Genomic DNA, 23475 nt, shown 5'->3' with positions numbered 1-23475 from the left:
ATAAGAATTTAGTAAGTTGTTTTTTTCTTGTATAATTTTATAACAGTTTATTTTCAATTGGTATGACAATCTTGACAAAACAACATTTCTGTAATTAAACTATAATTTTGTCCTAACCCTTACTTAGTAGAGTGCATTCTGTCTAGGCTTATGGTGAATAAAACAAATCACTCTATATTGTGCATCTAATTCACCCAACACACATTGTATGTATGATGCCAAATGAATTCTACTTCACTATACATTCATTGACAATCACTGATTAAAATTGGTAATAGAAATTGACAAGTATGTGTGTAACTGCTTGTTTATTTACTCGCAATGCCTATTTTTAAACTCTATTTATACAAAATACATAAACAGTACTTTATTAAATCGCAATAGCATAAATTAAACATAACATAATATATAATATACACCTAAAACATACAGTTGTTTAGAATATTAGACCTGCGTGCAGGTTGGGCTATAAGTTTACGTTCCTGTTCAAGCTCATGATCTCTCTGCTGCTCTTTTATGAAGTAAACAAGTACATCAATTGTTGATCACAGAATATTAGATCAGCGTGCAGGTTGGGCTATAAGTTTACGTTCCTGTTCAAGCTCATGATCTCTCTGCTGCTCTTTTATGAAGTACACAAGTACATCAATTGTTGATCACAGAATATTAGACCTGCGTGCAGCTTTGGTTATATATTTACGTTCCTGTTCAAGCTCATGATCTCTCTGCTGCTCTTTTATGAAGTAAACAAGTACATCAATTGTTGATCACAGAATATTAGACCAGCGTGCAGGTTGGGCTATAAGTTTACGTTCCTGTTCAAGCTCATGATCTCTCTGCTGCTCTTTTATGAAGTAAACAAGTACATCAATTGTTGATCACAGAATATTAGACCTGCGTGCAGGTTGGGCTATAAGTTTACGTTCCTGTTCAAGCTCATGATCTCTCTGCTGCTCTTTTAACAGATTCTCCTTCATCTTTTGGCCTTGTAACTTCAGTGCTCTTTTCTAAAATATTGCAATGATACAGACTCAGAACTACATACTATAACATTACTAATAATAATAATAATTTAAAAAGGGTTATATCATTTACCATTACTATTTTAAAGATCAATAGTGTTAAACAATTAAATTCAATTTATTTATTCGCCAAGCACTCTGGCTCGAAAATTGTCTTGCACAAACATTGATTTGACCATGAGAGGTGCCTCCACAAGCAGGTTCAACCTTGTTTTTCAATATTCATAATACTAACCTTAATTTTGGTTGCTTTTTCATGAAGTTGTGTCATGTCCTTTTTTACATTTACAAGCTTTTGGTAATACACTTTAGCATCTGCTACCTAAATAAAAATAATAAAATACCTAGTCATATCTGACTCGGTTACTACATATAAAATGTATCTCGCAAATACACAATTAAGATCCTCTTTGATTAAGTTGCCTGTCCTATAAATGAACAGTTTCAAATCTGTCCCCAGAGAGTATTTTTTATCACACATACAGCTGTAGATTTAATGAAACGTCTGGTTAAAAATCTGGTAAAAGCTAAAAGTATGCCATATGTATTATGCCCATGCCTACAGTTTATATAATAATAATAATATGAATTTGTAATGCACCAATTCCAGCAGAAGTGATCAAAGGCGCAGAGTATGAGAGAGCTCAATTTGAAAGAAAAAGATGAGTTTTCAAGGCAGATTTAAAGGCGATGGTAGAAGAACATGACCTAATAGAAGCGGGTAGGTCATTCCATAATATATATAATGGAAAAAATGCAAGTCCAGTGAGGCTTATGATAATTCTTCAGTTTGATTTGAAATATCCATGGATGCCACCTATTGCAGTTAATATCTATTTTACTTGCCATGTCTGCTAAATCCTTAATGTCTTTATTTTCAGAAAATTTTGAATTTTCTTGTTGAACAGTTTCCATCAAAACTCGTTGGTTTCTCCTGTATAACAGTACACAATCAAATATTTGATCCATTTTGATAAATTAAAAGATAAACAATTTATATTCTATTTTACCACACCAAAATAACAGGAGTTGAATGACACTAACATAATGCAAAAGTTTCATATTCTAGTGACTGAATTAAAAATATGCTTTAAATTTACACTAAAGTTATAACACAGTGAATGCTTTCATTAAAAATTTGTGCATAGCCATAATCAAAATAAAGAGCCAAGTCAACGAATTTGATAAGTTTTTAACGGATTTAACAGATTTAAAAAAAAAAATTGAGATGTTTTAACTAATTAAACCTAAAAAAGCATGGTCTAGGCATTTAAATTGAATTGGCCAATTTTGCGATATGGTTCTGTATTTGAATCACAACTTTTGCTTATTATACATAACTTTTGGATCAAGCATTCCTATTATAGTTTAACAATAGACGAATGTTCTTTTATTATTATTATATATATATATACTTAATGAGGAACGGGAAAACATCTTTTCAGCTAGCGTTTGACTTACGTTAGTTCCTGGAAGGAGTTGTTGAAACAATCTAATTCTGGTTGTATTTTCTGAAGAAAGCCATCTGATAAACTAGCAAGTGTTTGGTTCTCAATAGGCAGAATAACATTATCATCTTCTTTAAACACATCTAATTAAAGAATACAATTAATGTAACTGTGAATGAAGTGTACAGTATAGTAGTATAAAGTAAAAATAACTAGAATTATCCATGCAAATGTAACATGCATGTACATTAAAATATGAGAGCAGAAAGTTGATGTCTGCCATCCTATAACCTGAAGTATGTTTATAGTACTGAATTGTGTCTACAACATAAAACAGGGCTCTATCTATGTTGACCAAGTTATAAAACAGGGCTCTATCTATGTTGACCAAGTTATGAGATGTTCTATTTTCAAGAAACATAGTAAAGACATGGCAGAAACAAATATGAATTTTGGTGGAAGTAAAAGAGACATCTTTTGATGTGGATAACCAATTCCTTAGTGCTCACTTTTACTACTTACATACTACACTACCGACTGCTGAGCAGTATGCTTGTTTACACTTTAATTGGTATTAGAAATAAACTACAGACAGAGGTGATAGATGGCATAAATTGACCCCGAATTCTAGAGTTTTAGAAATACCGGGATGGTGTCCGGCGGGGGATAGTTTCACCACGTAGTTTAAGTGTTCTATTTATTTGCTGTTAGCCGAAACCGTTCAAATTCATTTCAATGTAAATGTTTTTTATATGTTTACAAATGACAATAAATTTATTTGACTTGACAAATTGTAGTAGGTACTAACCTGAAATTGGCCTTTCGGAAAGGTTTTCTGGTTCACCAACACTCTTCATTGCTGTATTATTTTCTTTAATATTCTTATCTTCTGTGTCTGCATCAGTAGTAACCACGAATTCTGCCGTCGTCGGTGAATCCTTTGACTCAGTCACTTCTTTTTGATCTTCCTCATCTCGTTTATTTGGTAAACTATCATTTGTCATATCAGCACTGGTTATTTCATTATCTGCCATTACAGTGCATCACTATTAAAACTGTAATCAAGATTTATTTATTTTTTTTTTCCGCAACTCATATTATTTTAAATAATATTAAAATTTGTTATCAATCACTTGATTGAAATGCGGTTGGTAAACTACTGTACTATGTTTGTAGCCAACGGCGCTCCATATACCGTAGCTCATATTAATAGGAAGAAATACATTCATCAACCACCACACTCCGTGAGCATCGCGGAATGTCTGTGAAGTTGGTTACTAGTTCCTAGTTCCTAGTTCCTTATTCAAATTCAATTAAAGGGACAGTCACGTCACAAATATTTTTAAAAACAGATTTTAATACGTAATAATTGTCTAATTGAGTTGTTATTGCATCAACATGTTAGCCTTGACCTCCTCTACTTCTTCCGGTCAAAGTTCATTAACATTTATTAATTTACACCCTCTACGGCGAATAAGTAACTAGCTTTTACGAACGTTATAACACTTGACCTACTTCCTTTTTTCAAAATATTTTGGTATAGATCGATGACCCTTGACCTACTCTAGCATTTTCCACCCTAGTTCCGCGAACTTTTTTGCATCTACGCCCTCTACGGCGAATAAGTAACTGGCTTTACGAACATTATAACACTTGACCTGCTAAATTTTTTCAAAATATTTTGGTATGAATCGATCACCCTTGACCTACTCTACCATTTGCCACTCCAGTTCCGCGAACTTTTTTGCATCTACGCCCTCTACGGCGAATAAGTAACTGGCTTTACGAACGTTATAACACTTGACCTACTTAATTTTTTCAAAATGTTTTGGTATGGATCGATCACCCTTGACCTACTCTATCATTTGCCACCCCAGTTCCGCGAACTTTTTTGTGTCTACGCCCTCTACGGGGAATAAGTAACTGGCTTTTACGAACGTTATAACACTTGACCTACTTAATTTTTTAAAAATATTTTGGTATGAATCGATCACCCTTGACCTACTTTAGCATTTGCCACACCAGTTCTGCAAACTTTTTGGCATCTACGCCCTCTACGGCGAATAAGTAACTGGCTTTTACGAACGTTATAACACTTGACCTACTTAATTTTTTTGGGGGGTGGCAAGTGGTAAAGTAGGTCAAGGGTGATCGATCCATACCAGAACATTTTGAAAGAATTAAGTAGGTCAAGTGTTATAACGTTCGTAAAAGTCAGTTACTTATTCGCCGTAGAGGGCGTAGATGCAAAAAAGTTCGCGGAACTGGGGTGGCAAATGATAGAGTAGGTCAAGGGTGATCGATCCATACCAAAACATTTTGAAAAAATTAAGTAGGTCAAGTGTTATAATGTTCGTAAAAGCCAGTTACTTATTCGCCGTAGAGGGCGTAGATACAAAAAAGTTCGCGGAACTGGGGTGGCAAATGATAGAGTAGGTCAAGGGTGATCGATTCATACCAAAATATTTTGAAAACATTAAGTAGGTCAAGTGTTATAACGTTCGTAAAAGCCAGTTACTTATTCGCCGTAGAGGGCGTAGATGCAAAAAAGTTCGCGGAACTGGGGTGGCAAATGGTAAAGTAGGTCAAGGGTGATCGATCCATACCAAAACATTTTGAAAAAATTAAGTAGGTCAAGTGTTATAACGTTCGTAAAGCCAGTTACTTATTCGCCGTAGAGGGCGTAGACGCAAAAAAGTTCGCGGAACTGGAGGGGAAATGGTAGAGTAGGTCAAGGGTGATCGATTCATACCAAAATATTTTGAAAAAATGTACAGGTCAAGTGTTATAATGTTCGTAAAGCCAGTTACTTATTCGCCGTAGAAGGCGTAGATGCAAAAAAGTTCGTGGAACTAGGGTGGAAAATGCTAGAGTAGGTCAAGGGTCATCGATCTATACCAAAATATTTTGAAAAAAGGAACTAGGTCAAGTGTTATAACGTTCGTAAAAGCTAGTTACTTATTCGCCGTAGAGGGTGTAAATGAATAAAATGTTAATGAACTTTGACCGGAAGATGTAGAGGAGGTCAAGGCTAACATGTTGATGCAATAACAACTCAATTAGACAATTATTACGTATTAAAATCTGTTTTTAAAAATATTGGTGACGTGACTGTCCCTTTAATTGAATTTGAATAAGGAACTAGGAACTAGGAACTAGTAACCAACTTCACAGACATCATCGCGGACGCCATGGCCGGCCCAGAGTGTAGGTTGTTTAGAGGGAGGCCTCTACTAGGCTAGTAGGTCTACTAACTAGCCAGCCTACCATAATAGAGATATTATAGTGAACTGAATATAATATCTCTATGAGCCTACTAAGTAACCAAAACCAAATTCATTGTTTAATGAAAGATTACATGCGATACAGCAGTAGGCTACACACTTACCCTTTTTATATGCCTAGCGCCTATACAATTGCTGCAAAATACGGCAGTTTTTCAGCCCGCAAACTCAATCAATCTCCTCTTGGTTTAAATATAAAAAACAACTTCGGATGCTATGTATGGGACGCCAACATAGCCATAATATGTCACAAATACACAGGACGCCGATACATTGGACAATTTTTATTAACGCCATTAAAGAAATGGCCTTTCACAATGATCAATACAGTGGTGGTGATTAATCTGTCAGTTCAAGTAAATTTGTTTTTATCGATCAGTCATGAAACATCAACTTTCGATCAACTTTATATTATATATACAATTTAATCAGTCCTGAATATTCATCAGTACAAAAATATTAATATTACTCGCCTTTTCATGGTTACGTTTTATTATTTATACATATACCTGCTGTAAACCCCCTGGAGTAAATCCACTGTTGGATGTGCCATTTCTGTACAAGTATTTAATTTTACAACAAAAAAAACATGTTAAAATTCTGAGTAGATGGTTTTGTGCATGACTGGTGACACTAACAAATATATGTATGTGTATTTTAAAATTAATACTCATGATTATAACCTAACTATTATATTAAATTGTAAAATTATTATTAAACACTAATATAATTATCTGAAGATATTCATATTTAAAATATTTCTTACATTATAAAAATAAACAAATCAAATGAGCCTATGAACGACAGTCAGAATGTGAATAGCTAAAACTAATTCAGATGTTGACTGGAAATTACAGATGAAGACATTCAGTTACATGATTTCTATTGTAAATTTAATTTCTTCATTATTGTGCTCTCATTTAAGCTTTACTCTGCAAACACTAATAAATGAAACATTATTAAATGAAATATTTATTACAAAAAAACAAAATACTTATAATATTATGATGAGCAAAAGAGTATTATTTGAGCGATGGATATATAGTTTGTGCAATTGTACAAATACTTAAGTTAATATATTATAATTGACACTTGATTACTATAGGTTTTTTGTATGTGAAACTTCATATTCCATTTAAGTAGTCTAATTACTGTCTGCATTTAAAATTATTATTAAAATTATCTTTTTCATTCACTTCTTTGGTATTCATATTTAGTTTTAAAATTTGACAGGTGTGACTACATAATATTGTGTAAATAATGTTGAGATGCTACTGCATCTTTCATTCTGGCAGATGATATAGACCCACAACACCCAGTCCAATATTTAATAGAATGAAGTCCAGGCAGCTAGTCACAGAGAAATGGCTTTAATCAGGTCTGTAATATGTCAGTATCTACAGCATTATCTTTTTATGAATATTTCTCCACTACAGACCGATTTTATAGGTGTTGCATAAGCCAGCTCAGTATAGTTGTCTCATAATGCTCCTGGGCTTCCGGTTGCCGAATACCATGCCTTTCATTCGGATACACCTGGAAAATGATTGAACATCAATGAAAATGATGGATCTATGTCAACGACTCACCACCTCAACTTTATTTCCATTTATTTTCTCAGCATATTGCTACAACTTCATGTACGATTGAAATATCTAGAATTCACCCACTCTGTTTGGTAACCACCCTAACCCTTTTGCACTATATCAAAATTTCCAAACATTTGAAAATTAAATATTCTCAGAAACTTCTAAATAATTTGAATTATTATAAACACCACAAATATAAATGATGTAATATTAAGTATATTACCTGTAACATATATGGTTTACAAGCTTTGATGAGTTCCTTAATTAGCAAGCTTGTATGATGAAAATGAACATTCTCATCTATTAACCCATGAATTATTAACAAACGATTCTCTCTGAAAAAAAAAGCAAAACAAATCTCACTGTATCTTACTGTACTACTTGTAGAGACTGTGGCTTTGTGGTTTACTCGTTTCTGGGTTCTGTCAATCTATGTCGCATTATCAGGAGTAATTCTCCATTTTGGTGAGTCACTTTACAGTGATTTAGTCCACTTTTTTGTAAACCCATTGTTTAGACTTTGAATTCTCATCTTTGTTTTTATGTCTTTGAACTTTTCTGATGAAATAAATGAAATGAGCAATGGTATTGTTGTAAATAACTTACTCATTTGGAAAATTCTTGACTAATTTAAGAACAGATCCCTGTTGGTAGCCTTGTGGATTATTCTGTGGTGTGTCCATGTATCTCTCGGTGTAACCTGTATCATACTGTTTCCAACACGTAACTGGTGCACCAGCAATTGCTACCTATTATTATAAAAAAGATTCACTTTATAGCAGAAAGCCTAGTATTGTAGGAAATATTATAAACAAATTAATAGAAATGCATGTTAATATTATAGAGTATTAAAAAACAATATAACATTATGATGTTTGTAAGTTTGTTTTGTTTGTTTTATTGGTTTCTCCACACATTTTAGAATAAAAGATAAAAATTACAAATTACAAATAAGACACATAACTTAAAAATTACAATAAACATAAAAACATCAAAAATGTGCAGATGGAGGTCAAAATAAGTTGCGGATATAAACATATTCTGATGAAACTGCACTATACCTTAAATACATCTGGCCTCCTGGCTAGCCCCATGAGAGAGAGATATCCACCATAGCTCCAACCATGAATAGCAACTCTTTTTAGATCAATAAAATCCATTTTAGCTGCAATCCAGTGTAGCCCCTCAACTTGTTCTTCTATTTCAACTGTACCCTGAGAACAAAAATACACCAGAATACAGAACTAGCTCTGCACAAATCCACTGGATAACTAACCCCAGACATTTATCGCCTAGACAAGCATACTGTAGGTAGTTTCATAAATGCTACAATACTTTAAATCTACTTATGGTAGCTTATAAAATAAAATTTAAAAAAATACTACACAATAGTACTTTGTGGATTTTGTTTAATGTTTTTTACATTGAATACAAGCAATATAATTAGAAAGAAAATAGGTATTGTGTAAATAAAAAACTTTGAGACAACTATAATATAATATATTGAAGAGTAGCACTCACCATTTTGTTTTTGAGGATTGACTCAAATTTGAGGCCTCTATGATTTGAACCTCTAGTATCAATTACAACCACACAGTATCCTAAAGATGCCAATGTGTGTAGTCGCAACAATTTAATGCCTTTGTATGAGTTAGTAACAAGTTGTACTTGTGGGCCTCCATAGACAAAGAGAACTGTTGGATATTTGCAACCAGCTTCTAAATTATGCGGTTTGTAGACAAGACCAAATACTTCATCACCAGAAGAGTTCTTGTAACTGACAAGTTCAGGTGGGACATAAGAGATACCTAGAGCTGTTAAAGAAAAAGGATACTACAGTAAATTATAAAGAACATTATTATTTTTTTTATTATGATTGAAGGGATACAGTAAGGTAGAGCAACCCTAGCTATCCATATACTGTACATGCTTGTGAACCATGTCTACACTATCCGTCTACTCAGGCTATGAAAGTTACTATGTTTTGAAATGTAGTGTTTGGGAAAGATGTTGACAACTTATTATAAAATACATGGTAAAGTCGAACATTAATGACCAGTGAATAATGTAAGGTTAATAATGTATTTCACTTTAGCTCTAACCTGTGCAAATAATAATAAACAAACACATCTACAGTGTACAGTACATGTGATTGTAAATGTTTTTCTGAAAGTTGTAGTTGTGTTCTCTATATCAAATCAATGTAAAAATATTTATTAAAGGTAAAATTACATAACAATAAAGGAGAAGTTTGATGAAACAAACAACAAACATATGGATTGTAATTTTGCACAAGTAGGAATTTACCAGTGGGTTGTAGAAGAGGTCCAACTGTAACAGGGACCATGGCATTCAGTCTCTCTTTTACACGAAACACTGTAGCAGCCGGTGTGTTTGATAGATTGCTGTAAATAGTGACGAAATATTCACAGTCCTAAAAGCAAAATATAATTACAATATTTTAAATAAAGACACAGAAATAGTGCAACATTAAACTGTTTTTATTTAAAGTTGATTATGAGGACAACTTAACAGTTAGTTTTAATAAGAAATAATTATCGTCATTTTACCAGATTTTAATTAGGAGCATTTGCAGCAAAAGTTTTGAAACTTCTCAGGTGATTATTCTATATACAGTATAATATAGTAAAATGTAAAGCTAACTAGACTATGACTTTATTCAACTTGTAAACTGTATCAGTGTTTACACTATAATAATATTGCTATACCTCACTCATGTACACAGTATGACTAGATCCTAGTTCAGTTAACCGCAATGTTTTGCCAGGAGAAGTATAACAGGAGACATAACTTTAAATGAAAAACAAAATGAATTAAACAGAATCCCATTATCAGACCTTGACAGTAAAAAGTAAATATAACTTTACAGGTCATATTTGCATTAGTGTGTTATATATGTACAGTCAACACTAAAAAAAACAAATTTGCAAATTGTTGTTTCTCCTTTTTTTTTTTAGATATAAGACTGGTGTGATGAATCTTACAGATGCTCTTCTAGTGGAGTGTCATGATGCGCCATATAGTAGAGTAAATGCTGATCAAGATCTAACCATATTCTTCTACCAACCACCTCACCATCACCAAATGTGAGCTGAGTGTGGTTCAGTATTACTGGCTTTAAATTGCCTAGAAAATAAACAAACCTTATACTGTATGACCTTTTGTGAAAAATAAATGATGTATTTTTATTGTTTTAAGCCCACATATGATACTTCACCACATTCACCTACTACTTCAATGCATATTTTGGAAATCTTATAAGGTTTACAGGCCTGATTGTGTAGCTAGCAGAGCATCATAAAAAATGGGTCAAAACCAGGAAGCCCATGGATTGGTTCTAAAGTACAATAACCACTTTTAATATTAATATTCTTTATTTTTAGCATTAAGCTCTTCAGAGGCCACATAAAATGAACATGTGAGTCAAATAAATTTGGCCCAGAGACTTGTTGAGAAACCCAGCGTTATGACCATTGATGCTATATGCTTCCATGGTTGTTTAATTAAATAGTTTTTAAATCAAAAGCAGACCTTATAAGCATGACTATAAAACTAACCTGGGACTTCTCCAGTTAACCTTAGAGCTGATGTAACCAAGAATAACTGTCTTGTTCCATGGGCCTCACTTGCCCATATAAAGCTAACCTCATCCTCTTTGCATTGAGGGAAAAACTGAGTGCAATCATGAACCTGAAAAAAGTTATATCAAAATAGTTGTACTTTTATGCTTGTTGGATAATGGTTGGCAGTATGTAACCATGGAGATAGGTATCGCATTCCACGTGGGTTCCACATTGTAAACAAGCATAATTTGAAAATACTGAATGTTTGTGAGTTGGATGGTGAGAATACTGTATTTGAAAGATTGACTGCTCTATTAAAAAGGTGGAGCCGATGACATAAAGAGAGCAGTAAATCTCTCAATGAAATATTCTGACCATTCATTATTTGTTTTATAACGAATAATATTTACAATCTGACTCAAGTTAGGTTATATGGCTATTGATGCATTTACAGAATCCATCTAGTGTATTGAATAGAAAGCACACATTTTACAGTATATAATTATGATTAACAAAACTTACATTGATCCATATTTCTGAATACTCCTCATACAAAACCTGAATGGGCAGTTTCTCACTTCCTAAAGTTGCTTCCATATCATTAACAGGTATGAAACAGTGTAATGGTATCAGTACTAACATTGTCAGCTGCTGGTTCCTACTCAATAATTGAACCCACACACTGTAGAACAAAATGAATGGGAGCAGGCATTTACTCAAATGCACTAACTACTGCAATATGTTATGTCGTTTGGCCTATTTATATATTTTAGGCTATTTTTTTTATACCTCTCTCAAATGTATTGTTCATCGTCAATCACTGGCATACAATAGGCTCTAATCTTGTCACCTTCAAGATATCTTGAATTCTAATTGTTCACTTTTATTTCTAATGATAAATCAGTATATATTTAGGTAGGCCTTTGACAGGTCGTCATTATAAATCAGCTACACTAACTAGGTATTTTTGCAGTAAAAAACGGTTCAAGAGAATAGTGACAGTAATCATCAACTTGGATCTGCCTATCATAACTGACATTTAGTTGTTGACATCTTTTTAAAAGCAACCCATCACATTCTCATAGTATTCATATACAAAGAATGTTTATTGAAATGTGAATATAAATCTAAAGGTTGGAAATCAATTCTTACTAGTTGGTTATCCGCACTTGGCGGATAACCCCTTGTTATTTTCATGATCTTTTTTTTTTTCTATCTTATTCTTATGTCTTTCCCAGAATTTTGTTGCATGTGTATCTCTAATTGTTGTGACCGTTTAACTTTGTCAGAAGATTGGCCTTAAACTGTAGATGTGCAGGAAACTTTGTAACGTAAGTTACACGCGATTTTATGAATTTCGCGTATTTAACATAGATCGAAAACAATATAACAATTTGAATTGAAACTTAGCAAAAGTGTAATTTATATCATGCGCTAACTTTCTATGAAAAAAAAATTGCATGTTTCACAGAAAGTTACGGGCGCACACGCGTTTAAAATTTCAAAATTTCTACGTATTTTATGTCATTTTAAGCATGTAAAAATTTCAACGCGAGCGCAAAATTTTACGTGCATGGTGCATCTTTTTCCAGCCTTTTATAGTAATTTTAACAATTTTTAAACAATTTCGACTTAAAATCACGTCATACTGTACGAGCACTTCGAAAAGAAAAAGTTCAAACATTCGTCAAAATTATGCCTTTTTTTAAACAGTCATAGTTTCTAAACTACATGGTGAAGTTTTTTGTTATTACATATTATGGAAGTAGATGAGTTGTAGATATCAGTATGGCTAACAAGACATTGTGACGTCAACGTATGGCCACTCGAATATAAAATAGAGGAATTTTGTCTTTTTCGTCAGAGCTCATCACATTTAATAGAGCGCATCTCCACTTATCCGTATTCCATTTTGCCCCATATTTTAATGTTGTCTAGGTCAATCAATTATCTTTCGCATGATTTACCATTTTTAAAATTTGTAATGACGTCATCATGAACAAAAGCGTGAAACACTTGGGTCAGTTATTTTCATCGTTACAGTAAATTTCAATATGCTATAGCTCCTCAAAATAAAAAGTGATATTCATGATTCAAATATTTTCTGAAAGCTGTTGAATTGTAGATACGAATTGGGTGTCTAGAAAACTCAGATCTAGAAAACTCAGATCTCAGATATATTTGAGTTTTCTAGATCTAGAAAACTCAGATATCTGACTTTCCAAATTTCTTCAACACATTAATATGTTGTTGCTCAGATAATTCACTTCCAAAATTGCTATCTACGTGTTTCATTTTGATGACGTCATCATGCTAAAAATTGAAATAAAAGGCGGCTTCCATTATTTTCACCTATTCTGCACTGTATGTAGTACGTATACAGTGTATAGTGTATATACTTAGACGTGACACATATAAAGGGCACACTAACATTTTATTTTCTTCAGGTCACAATGGCATAATCGTTTTTCTGTGCGCAATATTCTAACATATAACGTGCACATGGCGTTTGAGCAGCGGATAACCTAACTCATCCATAGTGACGAGTTAAAATCTAGTTTTATTTTGTTTATATATATTTTTAATTTTGAGCTTGCAATCAATTCAGTTTCATGTAAAAATGTTGTTTAGTATAAAATACTGTATATTTGGCATTGGACCTTGATCATATTTATCAGTGATCCACACACCAGTAGATTTGTTGATATCTTTCAATGATTTCAGCATTTAAATTGTATGGGCTATTTAGAATAAACAGTCTGATTTCATCACAAAGCAAAATTGTTTATTTAACTTAGTAGGAGGAGCTAATTACCTTTAATTAGCCATCAGTCACCAACTTGAGTGCATATGATTATTATTTTTTTTTACTTGATCTTGAAAATGGTTCTATGATAACACCGCAACTCTATTTTTGTCATTAAATTTTGTATTGAAATTATATCGTAAACGTTTTTTAATTTATACTTAGAATTGCTTCACTGAATTGTTTGGTACTAGAGGGTGAGCTCGCTTCGCTCGCTCCCCCTCTAGGAAGTGTAGACGATGGTTCTCGGATTGACAATGACTCGGGTAAAAAGTTTTAGAAGGACTTTTGATATTCATAAAACTAAACCTACTCACTAATCTGTTTCACAGTGTCTTAGATGATTAATAGCGTTTTACGTATAGTGTTTATTGTAGATATGAAAAGTGGTAAAAAAGAATAACAAATGCTTGGTAAATTGTAGATGATTGTCTGATGAAATCTACTAAAAATATTATAATTGATAATTATTTTAATTGATGTTTTTTTGGGGAGGTGTTCCGGGAGTTTATTCAAATAAATACCATCCTAATTGGTATAATTAATACATTATTCCGCGACACATTGAGCCGTTTTGGCCTAAGAAGGAAGACGTTTTAGACGGCTTGCAACATGGGCAGAAGTGTCCCAGGGTCCTAACGGGACACAGATAGCGCACAGTATACATAATACCTGGCAGCTTACTCAACAACTCGGCTATCGGGGTTTCATTCGATTTCAAACAAAAGCTCTTATTATCAGTTCTCTCGATGTAATTTTATATACTTATTTTCCCACAATATACTCCTATGTTTTATGAATATATTTAATTATTTTGATCTTTATGTACTACTATACCTTCACACGCACGGTCCGAAAATAAACAAAAAACCAAAATGGCTATCACCACCAAGCACCAACTTAGTTAAAACAGGGAGTTGTTTTATGGTTCACGGTAAGGTGTGTCAATCACCTTGCAACTTCCCTGCATGATTGGTTTCAACCAGGGAGTTGTTTAACCCTAACCCTAACCCAACTCCCTGGTTGAAACCAATCATGCAGGGAAGTTGCAAGGTGATTGACACACCTTACCGTGACCACGGAAATTACTTCTACCACGCATACTGTTAAAATTTACTGATTGAAATCCGAAATTTTTTTATGAAACATCGTAATAGTGGAAACTAATGTCATCAAATCTACGTTTCGCGGTACATCTGAGATAGGTAAGGTAGGTATCCAAGGCGGAGATTTGTCCCAAACTTTTTCAATTGTGCTCGCCTATGTCAGAATTAACCATAATTTATATATAAATGCAAAATAGTGTAATACCTTTTTCCATCTGGAGTCCAGTTGAGTCGGACAATATATTCCATTGATGGAAACAACTGACAAAGAGATTCTGGCAATTTCATTTCTTGAACATCAGTTATCTACAATACAATAAAGCAACCAAAATGTACTGTCAAAAATTAAGCTCTGTTCAATTATAAGATTTTTAGTTTTATTTCTATTGATCCAATAATTGATTTCAACAAAGCTGTGTAAAATTGTGTGTATACTGTAGATCAAACATGGAGATGTTATACAACATACCCTTTGAAAGGGCCCTGTTACAACCGCTAATGTAGAAAATGCCAGCTAATGTCGAAACAACCGTTAATGTAGTAAAACCTCCAGCTTATGTAGATACACCAACAGCTTATGTAGTAAATAAAAATCAACACCAGCTACACCAACGAAGTGGTCCCTTCAGAGATGGTTGCTTACGATGTGTGGTCGTTTTAGAAAGTTGGTTGCTTACGAGAGGTGGAAAGACTGATAGCTAAGTAAAGATCGATGCATTTGCACATGAATGAGACATTTTTGTAAAATATATATCATTTTCTACATTAGCTGGCGATAGTAACTACATAAGCTGGAAGGCAATTTTAGTTACTACATAAGCTGTTGACTGTTTCTACATTAGCTGGTGTTGATTTTTATTTACTACATAAGCTGTTGGTGTTTCTACATAAGCTGGAGGTTTTACTACATAAGCGGTGGGTTGTTCTACATTAACGGTTGTTTCGACATTAGCTGGCGTTTTCTACATTAACGGTTGTATCAGGCCCGTAGGCAGGATATTTACAAGGAGCAATCTTCATGAGCAATTCACGAAGAATTACCATCAAATCTACTGCTTATAGTTTGTAGTTTGTAAAGGGCAATTCAGGAAACAAAGTTGGTATGCAAGGCTTGTCTTAATCATATAATTTACAGTACCTTTCAACAAAAGTTCAAACTATATTACAGTTCAAATATGTCAGACTTTAAAATGATGCAAATAGTTTCAGTATAGTAGTTCTCATGTTTGAATAAATACTATAGGTTGAAATAAAGGAAAAGCAAACATAACAAATTTTAAAATACCGATCCGTCAACACCAACACAGAATTCTACCATTTTGAGGATGACATTTGCATTTTTTGTTCCTATAAATAAAATCAGAAAGTAAATGAAGATAATAAAATGCATAAATTATCATTTTATTTCACTGTATACTGTACATCAGCTTAAGGATTTAACATATTACTCACAGAAATTGAATATTAATATATTATTAAAACCTGCTTAACTACATAAAAATTAGGGCCACTATAGTCTCAATATGGGTAATAATTACATAAAAATTAGGGCCACCATATAGTCTCAATATGGGTAATAATTACATAAAAATTAGGGCCACTATAGTCTCAATATGGGTAATAACTCCATAAAAATTAGGGCCACTATAGTCTCAATATGGGTAATAACTACATAAAAATTAGGACCACTATAGTCTCAATATGGGTAATAACTACATAAAAATTAGGACCACTATAGTCTCAATATGGGTAATAACTACATAAAAATTAGGACCACTATAGTCTCAATATGGGTAATAACTACATAAAAATTTGGACCACTATAGTCTCAATATGGGTAATAACTACATAAAAATTAGGGCCACTATAGTCTCAATATGGGTTCCAAATCGAAAGTTCTCCACTTAGCATGATATACTTACCAGCTCTTGGATATCTATAATCATCTACTCCACTAGCTCCATATGTTGATGACACAATGTGAAGAATTTCAACCTCTGATTCATCAACTTCTTCGTATAGAATCCTATAAATAATTTGTTCCGATTGCCGAGGACCTTCATTAGTTTGTGGTTGCCACCAATAGCCAGTATAACGATCAAACTCTTCTTGTATGATGTACGAAGCAATAGCAGCACTTTTAGGATCATCACATATATTGTCAAGACCTTTATAAGACATCAAGATATGTTAACAGTAGCTTCCACTTTATGACCAGGTGTTTATATATTATATTCATGAAATGTATTATTTGAAACTCGTACTTACTTTTTTAATACCTTATTCATTTGTTTTATTATTGATTGAAAGAAAGAAAATAAATGTTTACGTTGAATTGAATTGAATGTCTATCCTACTGTATTATAGTGCTTGGTCCATCATCAGATGGTATACCATATACAGTAATATAATTGTAAAGACCACAGGTGACATTATGTTTCCAACCTATATTCATATGTTTACACATGAAATAAAAGTTAAAATGCAAGAGAGATAATCAAGCACATGCTTAGTTTTTTCTTAGTGATCCCATAAAAATACTACTGTACCTTTATGTGTGAATGTTAATCTTTTCTCCTTTCCTGTCACAAGGTTAGATGCCCATAGATCATTATTACACACATAGGCTATTAGATCTGTATTGATTGGACACAGCTTAGGATCCATCCGTATATCTCCTATAGTAGTTGGTACTTCTTTAGGAAAAATTGGTTGTGACTTTAAAACAAAGAAAGAAACAAATGTGATTATATGATGACACTAAAAAAAAACAATCTTAGATGATAATTTTTTGGTTGATGATTTAGACTGGTTACAGTGACGAACTGCAAAAAGTAAAACAAGGCGAGCACACATTTATATTGTTAATCTCTGGTATTGTTTGGTCATATTTTCTTTTGAGCTCTGCATGAATTTCAGATATTTGGCTAAAAATACATCATGTTCCCTTTTGTCAAATATATACTAAAGCAAACTTCTGTGAAAAACAGACCTTTTCAGAGTAGTGTTGTTACCACACCATTTATTGTTAATATTTTCCTTAAAAAGCTCTCTAAATTTGTGTACAAAAAATTAGAGATTTTACTGGATAATGTTAACAAAAAAATTACTAAACATAGAGAAACTATAGATCAATAATTAATTTATCTGTATCTGGCCTTTTAATATTACTATACTATTATTAAAATGTTAAATAATATGTGTCATACCGAAAAGCAAGTGTCTGTACAATAAAATAAACTGCAACCAGCATTAAATAAAAATCGTCCAGTAACTGTGTCCACGTCATAGGCCGTAATACCAAATCCCCCAAGTCGCTTACGCTCTCTAAGTAGTTGTTCGATCTTTGAAAACACACCCTTTGATGTCATACCCTGATATGACACCAGTAAAGGATTCCACTTTGTAAGGTTCACACAACCTAGTGTCTCCATATCCCCAGCAATAATATCCACATACATCAATGTGTTTTCTCTCCCTCCAAATGGCACACCTAAGAAGTATAACCTCCACCGTACACCTTCTGATGTTGTCAATTTCTTAAACACAAATTCTGTGGGGACTTTAAAAAAAAGTGAACTCTGGACTCTTCTAGTCTCTTTCACAGCATTTCTCAACTCCTGCCATGTATGCGTTCGGGGCCTTGAATCGGTGCAAGACATTGAGGAACGTTCATGGCTGTCTATGAATGTGGTTGGACCTGTTGCCATTTCAACTAGTCAGTCGGAGAGCCGCGTTGGGAAATATGACCGTTATCGCTGAATTTTCGACTTCGCATGACGTCATAAATTTTAGAAGCCCTCTCTCGGCACAGAAGCATCAACGTTTCGCGCGAAAACATTAGCATAAAGTATACGTCATTTAATAGCTGTTTAATAAACATTAGTTGGCGAAAAATTAACCATATATGGTAAGATCAGTTCCTTATATGTTTAAGATGTCGCAGGTCACCTAATTTTCTGAATAATTTGTTGGATTTGTTGTCAGCGACAATTTCTTTCCAAAGTTCGTGTGCGTCCGTCAAAACTGAAGTTTTCTAACAGGTGTTTGTTTACAAATTTTCCATTAGTGGGATTTGCATCCCATACAGTGAATTACCAAAAAACCGACGTATATGGATAGAGTAAGTATCAATAGTCTGTTTTACGTTAAAATTGGCTTGAAACCCTATTTAAGCTTCCTATAGCGAACATTTTAAAAAAGGTCCTCATGTCATATATTGTTACGTCTCGCGGCACTAGTTCCGTCGTGTGTGGTGCATGGTGTGTTGATTGTGGTTGTTGTAGGTGAGTATATGCACGACCTGGTGGATCGTTGTCGTATTATATCGGCCTAGGCCTAGTAACATGTTCTGTTAATAATTTAAATACTTTAGTTACAATTTAGTATTATTAAAGTATCGTTACAATCCTACTCTATATTGAAGATGCATTGGGAAGTTTTAAAAAGATAATTAAGCAAATCGCAGCCTAATACAGGTATAGGCCTACCTATTCTATATAGTTAAATATTTATTTATAGTAAAATTATTGACAACTGAGGGGTACAATTTATTTATAATATTAATAATTATTACAATAAACAGACATAAGGAAATTTTGTATTTGCTGCTTTTTCATGGTAGGCCTATATCTGAAAATGTTTTCAGGTTGTTGAATAATTATACTGTATTAAACGATGCAATGTTTTGTTCATATCATAGTGACAATTATTTAAATAGTTTCATTCATTACATTTCAGCTATTCATTTTCATTTTAGGTTTTTTGTTGGTATCAAGACTCGACGATTTTCTGTCTCGTTCTTCAATATGAGGTTGGACGGTGGAAGCTGTAATGGTTTTCTCGATTTCAATATCATTGCTGCAGCTGATAGTTTTTCATTTTATTCGCTAATAATAATATAACATATACATTCATACGCATTCAAGTTTTAGTAGCGTTTCAGATCAGTCAATGATAAGATATAAATTAAGTTGCAATTGATTGATTGATTTACTTTATTAACCAGAGTCACACAGATACATACAATATAAACATATAAAACAATAATAAAATCAGTACAACCGTAAGACTCACGTAAGTTAATATGATATAGGCCTAGCTAGTTTGTTATGTTTGATGAACAAGGTGCTATTTAAATAAAAGCAAGTTTTTATATACAGTAGTATAGTATTTACTATTTATATCAGTATTGTTTGAAAGATATTTGTATTAAAAACTGCTTTTTCACATTCTGTATACGTAAAAAAAAATTGGTTGCTTGTGTGAAATGCAAGTTGTATCTAATAAAGTAATATTTATATACAAGTGTGACATTTACTGCCAGATACTGAAATACTGAGTACCAACCAATCACTGTAACAATACTCAAGTAAATGATGGACTTATATTTTTATATCTTGGTTTCAGCTGGGCCCATAATTATCTTTTTTAAAAACATGACCATATAAAAATACACGTTTGAGTCTCTGAAACAAACATGCCCGATTTTATAAAACATTCCCCATATATAAATTGAAAATGGGTTATTTTTTTTTGTTTTTCCATTTATTGTTTTTTTAACAGTTTTTTATTTGTTCTGGGCCTAGTTTCTCCTTCAGGCTTCTTCTTGCTTGGTATATGAGCAGAGCTGGGATAGACCTACCACCAGCCTAGACTATAGAATACCCAGCTACTATTATTAACACTCACTAGGGTAGGCCTACCTATCTAATATTAGTATTATATCAGAATACTCAGCCTAGCTAGGCCTAGAAAATACTATTTTTAGGCCTAGCTAGGCTAGAAATCAAGTAAGTAATTATAGTAGGTAGCCTTTCCTAGCTCAGAAACCAAATAGAACAATAATCGGGGAGCAAATTGAAATCTTAGGCCTATGACGTAATACGCCTGCATGAAAACCGTATTGAACACAGACACGATTCGGTCCGGGACGATTCGTACCAGCTTCGTAAAACGTAAACAAAGTTTCAAAATGGCGATTTTTCGATCGAAACAGAACAGAAATGTAGTAGGTTTGGTTTGATTAGTGGGAGTTGCATCCCAAGAAAGCTTAAAATTAGATTTTTATTTTAATAGATAGCTTAATAGTTTATCTTGAAAGGATTTTAAATTCGCTTTGAAACCTTATCTAGAAAATATGAAATTTAATGATTTTTTACCATCATTTAAAAAAAAATTAAAGTAAAAAAGTTTATACATAAAATAATGATATTTCTTGAAACAAAAAATCTGTGGAATTTAGATCACAGTTTTTATCATTATTTACGCTTGTAGTTCAACTATTGAAATACGTTTATTGATTTCATTTAATATCAAAATTATACCATTTTCTAAGTGTACTAAAATAGCAAAAATTCCAACATTTTCCACGAAGCGCGCCCTCACAATGAATGAAATCAGTGATGCGTTACCAACGCGGCTTTCCGACTGTAGTGACGTAACCTATAAACCCTGAAAATGGAAAAAAAGAAGAAACAATCATTTCAAATTTTTAGTTGATCAATGATAACAAACAATGATAATGAGGCAGAATTTGTTTCAGCCTAATTATTATTACTAATCATTATTCATAATCATATTTTTTTCTAATGCCAAGTTGTCACCACATGGTGATTTGAACATGGCTGGCATAGCCCCTCTCTACATTAGTATACTAACTATGCCTCACTGAGCTTGACTGTAAATAGCGGGCATGGAAACAAAAAGGTCACTCTAAACAATCCGAATTATTTATATTATAATTTCATTTCCAAAAATGTTTTTTTTTTAAATTTAAATGGTCAAAAATTCAATATCAATAGGCCTAGCTATCTAGCTAGTAGGCTAGGCCTAGGCCTGGCCCTACCTAGGCTAGGGCTAGGCCTACTAGCCTAGGCCTAGGCTACCTAGGCCTAGGTCCCTAGCCTAACTAAGGCTTTGGGTCAGTACTAGGGCCTGGCTAGGACATCTAAATGTCGTGTTAATTTCTCAATTGAATATCTTACTTGAATGTTATCTCGTCATTTTTTCTCGAGTAGAGCGGAGCGAAATTAATCAAAAAGAGGATTTTTTAGATGCGGCTTGCGGTTTTTTAATTTAATGGAGGCCGCCGGGATACGAGAAGAAATATATTCAGAGCGTCATTCTGACGACTGGAGCATTCTCTACTTCTCTACGGAGCGCCATTTATGCCTTTATTAACTTCAATAATAGAAATAGTACTACGGTAACTGCTCAAGTGGACCCAATTTAGCACCAGGGTAGCACAGTGATAAAAAAGTAGAAATAAAAGTTACTACTTTTAATATCGTTTTGTATATACCCATATCACAAACTGACAAACTGAAATATCTTGGCATTCACATTGATTTAAATTTATCTTTTTCTTTTCATGTAAATAAACTCCGTTCCAAACTGGGCTTGTCCATCTCCATCTTATCGCGTGCTCGGTCCATTTCATTAATAAACACACATCCATACTCCTCTATAACACTTTAATCCTCCCACACATTGTCTATTGATGTAGTGTTTGGGGAATCAGATCGAATATTGACCGAATACAGACCATTCAAAATAGAGCACTTCGCATTATCCTTAAAGCTCACCCTCTCATACCACGAACTAACATTTAAAACACCTTAAATCTTCATACAGTCCAAGATCGCATGCATCTACAACTGGGCTGCCTTGCCTACAGGTCTGTAAATGGTCTTGCTCCGGAATACCTTGCCCTGCGTCTTGCCAGAATTCCAAATCATCGTTGTACTCGAAGTGTAAGTGAGAGGAAATTTGTCGTCCCTTTCCCTAAAACTGAAACTTTTAAGAACAGCTTCATCATCTATAGAGTACAACATAGCTGAATTTGCTACCCACCAAACTAAGAAATGCGGTAACAATAAATAAGTCTGCTCTAAAAAAATATTTAATCCCAAAAGAAAAAACTCAACGTTTTGTATAGTATTGTAGGCTATATTTTTGTATTTAAGTACATATATATATTTAAATTTTTTGAACATAGTTCATCCGTTTTTTCATATATATGTTTTTGACACTTTTTGGTCACTCTCACAAAATAAGGTTTAATAAAAAAATAAAATAGAAATAAAGTCACAAAATTTTAATATCTTTTCGTATGTTAATACAATGTGCTCAAGTGGACACAATTGGGTACCAGGGGAGCAGTGATATAAAATAGAAATAAAGTCACTCAAGTTTTAATCTTTTCGTATGTTAATACACTGTGCTCAAGTGGACCCAATTTGGCGCCAGTGGATTATTTTTTAATGGAAAACAATGAATATTGTTTTTCTTTTATTTTAAAAGAGAGATATTTTGAGGATTGTAAATGTCAAGTGGAACTTTTTTAAAATCAGAAACAAAGTTGCATGGCATTATTTTCCATTAAATAGACTGCCATAAAACCTCGAAAAGAAGCCCATGTGCTCCTTCATTTTTAGTACTCTTGGGTGGGCTTCTTTTCCACATGGAGTTCTTTTCGAAATTACTTTTGCAAACTAAACGAGGGGAACTGCAAACTTCCCGCCCGGAAAATATTTTATTTACATGATTTGAAAAATCTTCTAATGTAAATAATTAACAGCATCAAAATTTAACAGTGTGGCGTGTTGACCGCAAATGACTAACATACCATCTTT

General features: G+C 33.2%; 3 protein-coding genes across 4 annotated transcripts in view; all 3 read right to left on the bottom strand.

The window, feature by feature from the left end:
- Window positions 1–23475, bottom strand: part of LOC144836233 (interleukin enhancer-binding factor 2 homolog) — a 67218-nt gene that overhangs the window by 24870 nt on the left and 18873 nt on the right. The window lies entirely within an intron of this gene.
- On the bottom strand, window positions 17–5990 carry LOC144836099 (biogenesis of lysosome-related organelles complex 1 subunit 6-like). Of its 2 annotated transcripts, none has more exons than XM_078691291.1 (6): window positions 5859–5990; window positions 3279–3525; window positions 2484–2613; window positions 1865–1956; window positions 1258–1340; window positions 17–1007 (listed from the first exon to the last, which is right to left on the bottom strand). In XM_078691291.1, exons 2-6 carry the CDS (start codon window positions 3502–3504, stop codon window positions 879–881), a joined length of 660 nt encoding a protein of 219 aa, XP_078547417.1. In that variant the 5' UTR covers window positions 3505–3525; window positions 5859–5990; the 3' UTR covers window positions 17–878. The 2 variants fall into 2 exon arrangements, with proteins under 2 accessions (XP_078547417.1, XP_078547424.1); XM_078691298.1 differs by having other exon boundaries at window positions 3279–3497; window positions 5859–5973.
- Window positions 6024–21941, bottom strand: LOC144836090 (dipeptidyl peptidase 9-like). Its single transcript, XM_078691280.1, has 17 exons — window positions 21826–21941; window positions 21276–21292; window positions 18049–18559; window positions 17389–17557; window positions 16762–17007; window positions 16125–16186; window positions 15045–15145; window positions 11450–11609; window positions 10922–11054; window positions 10349–10490; window positions 10073–10154; window positions 9651–9777; window positions 8865–9157; window positions 8405–8557; window positions 7950–8092; window positions 7567–7678; window positions 6024–7290 (listed from the first exon to the last, which is right to left on the bottom strand). The coding sequence occupies exons 3-17, from the start codon at window positions 18547–18549 to the stop codon at window positions 7198–7200; spliced, it is 2517 nt and encodes an 838-aa protein (XP_078547406.1). The 5' UTR covers window positions 18550–18559; window positions 21276–21292; window positions 21826–21941; the 3' UTR covers window positions 6024–7197.

The sequence above is a fragment of the Antedon bifida genome, chromosome 1 (genome assembly GCF_963402885.1).
Source record: "Antedon bifida chromosome 1, ecAntBifi1.1, whole genome shotgun sequence".
Classification (NCBI taxonomy): domain Eukaryota; kingdom Metazoa; phylum Echinodermata; class Crinoidea; order Comatulida; family Antedonidae; genus Antedon; species Antedon bifida.
This window is presented reverse-complemented; position numbering and strand designations above follow the sequence as displayed.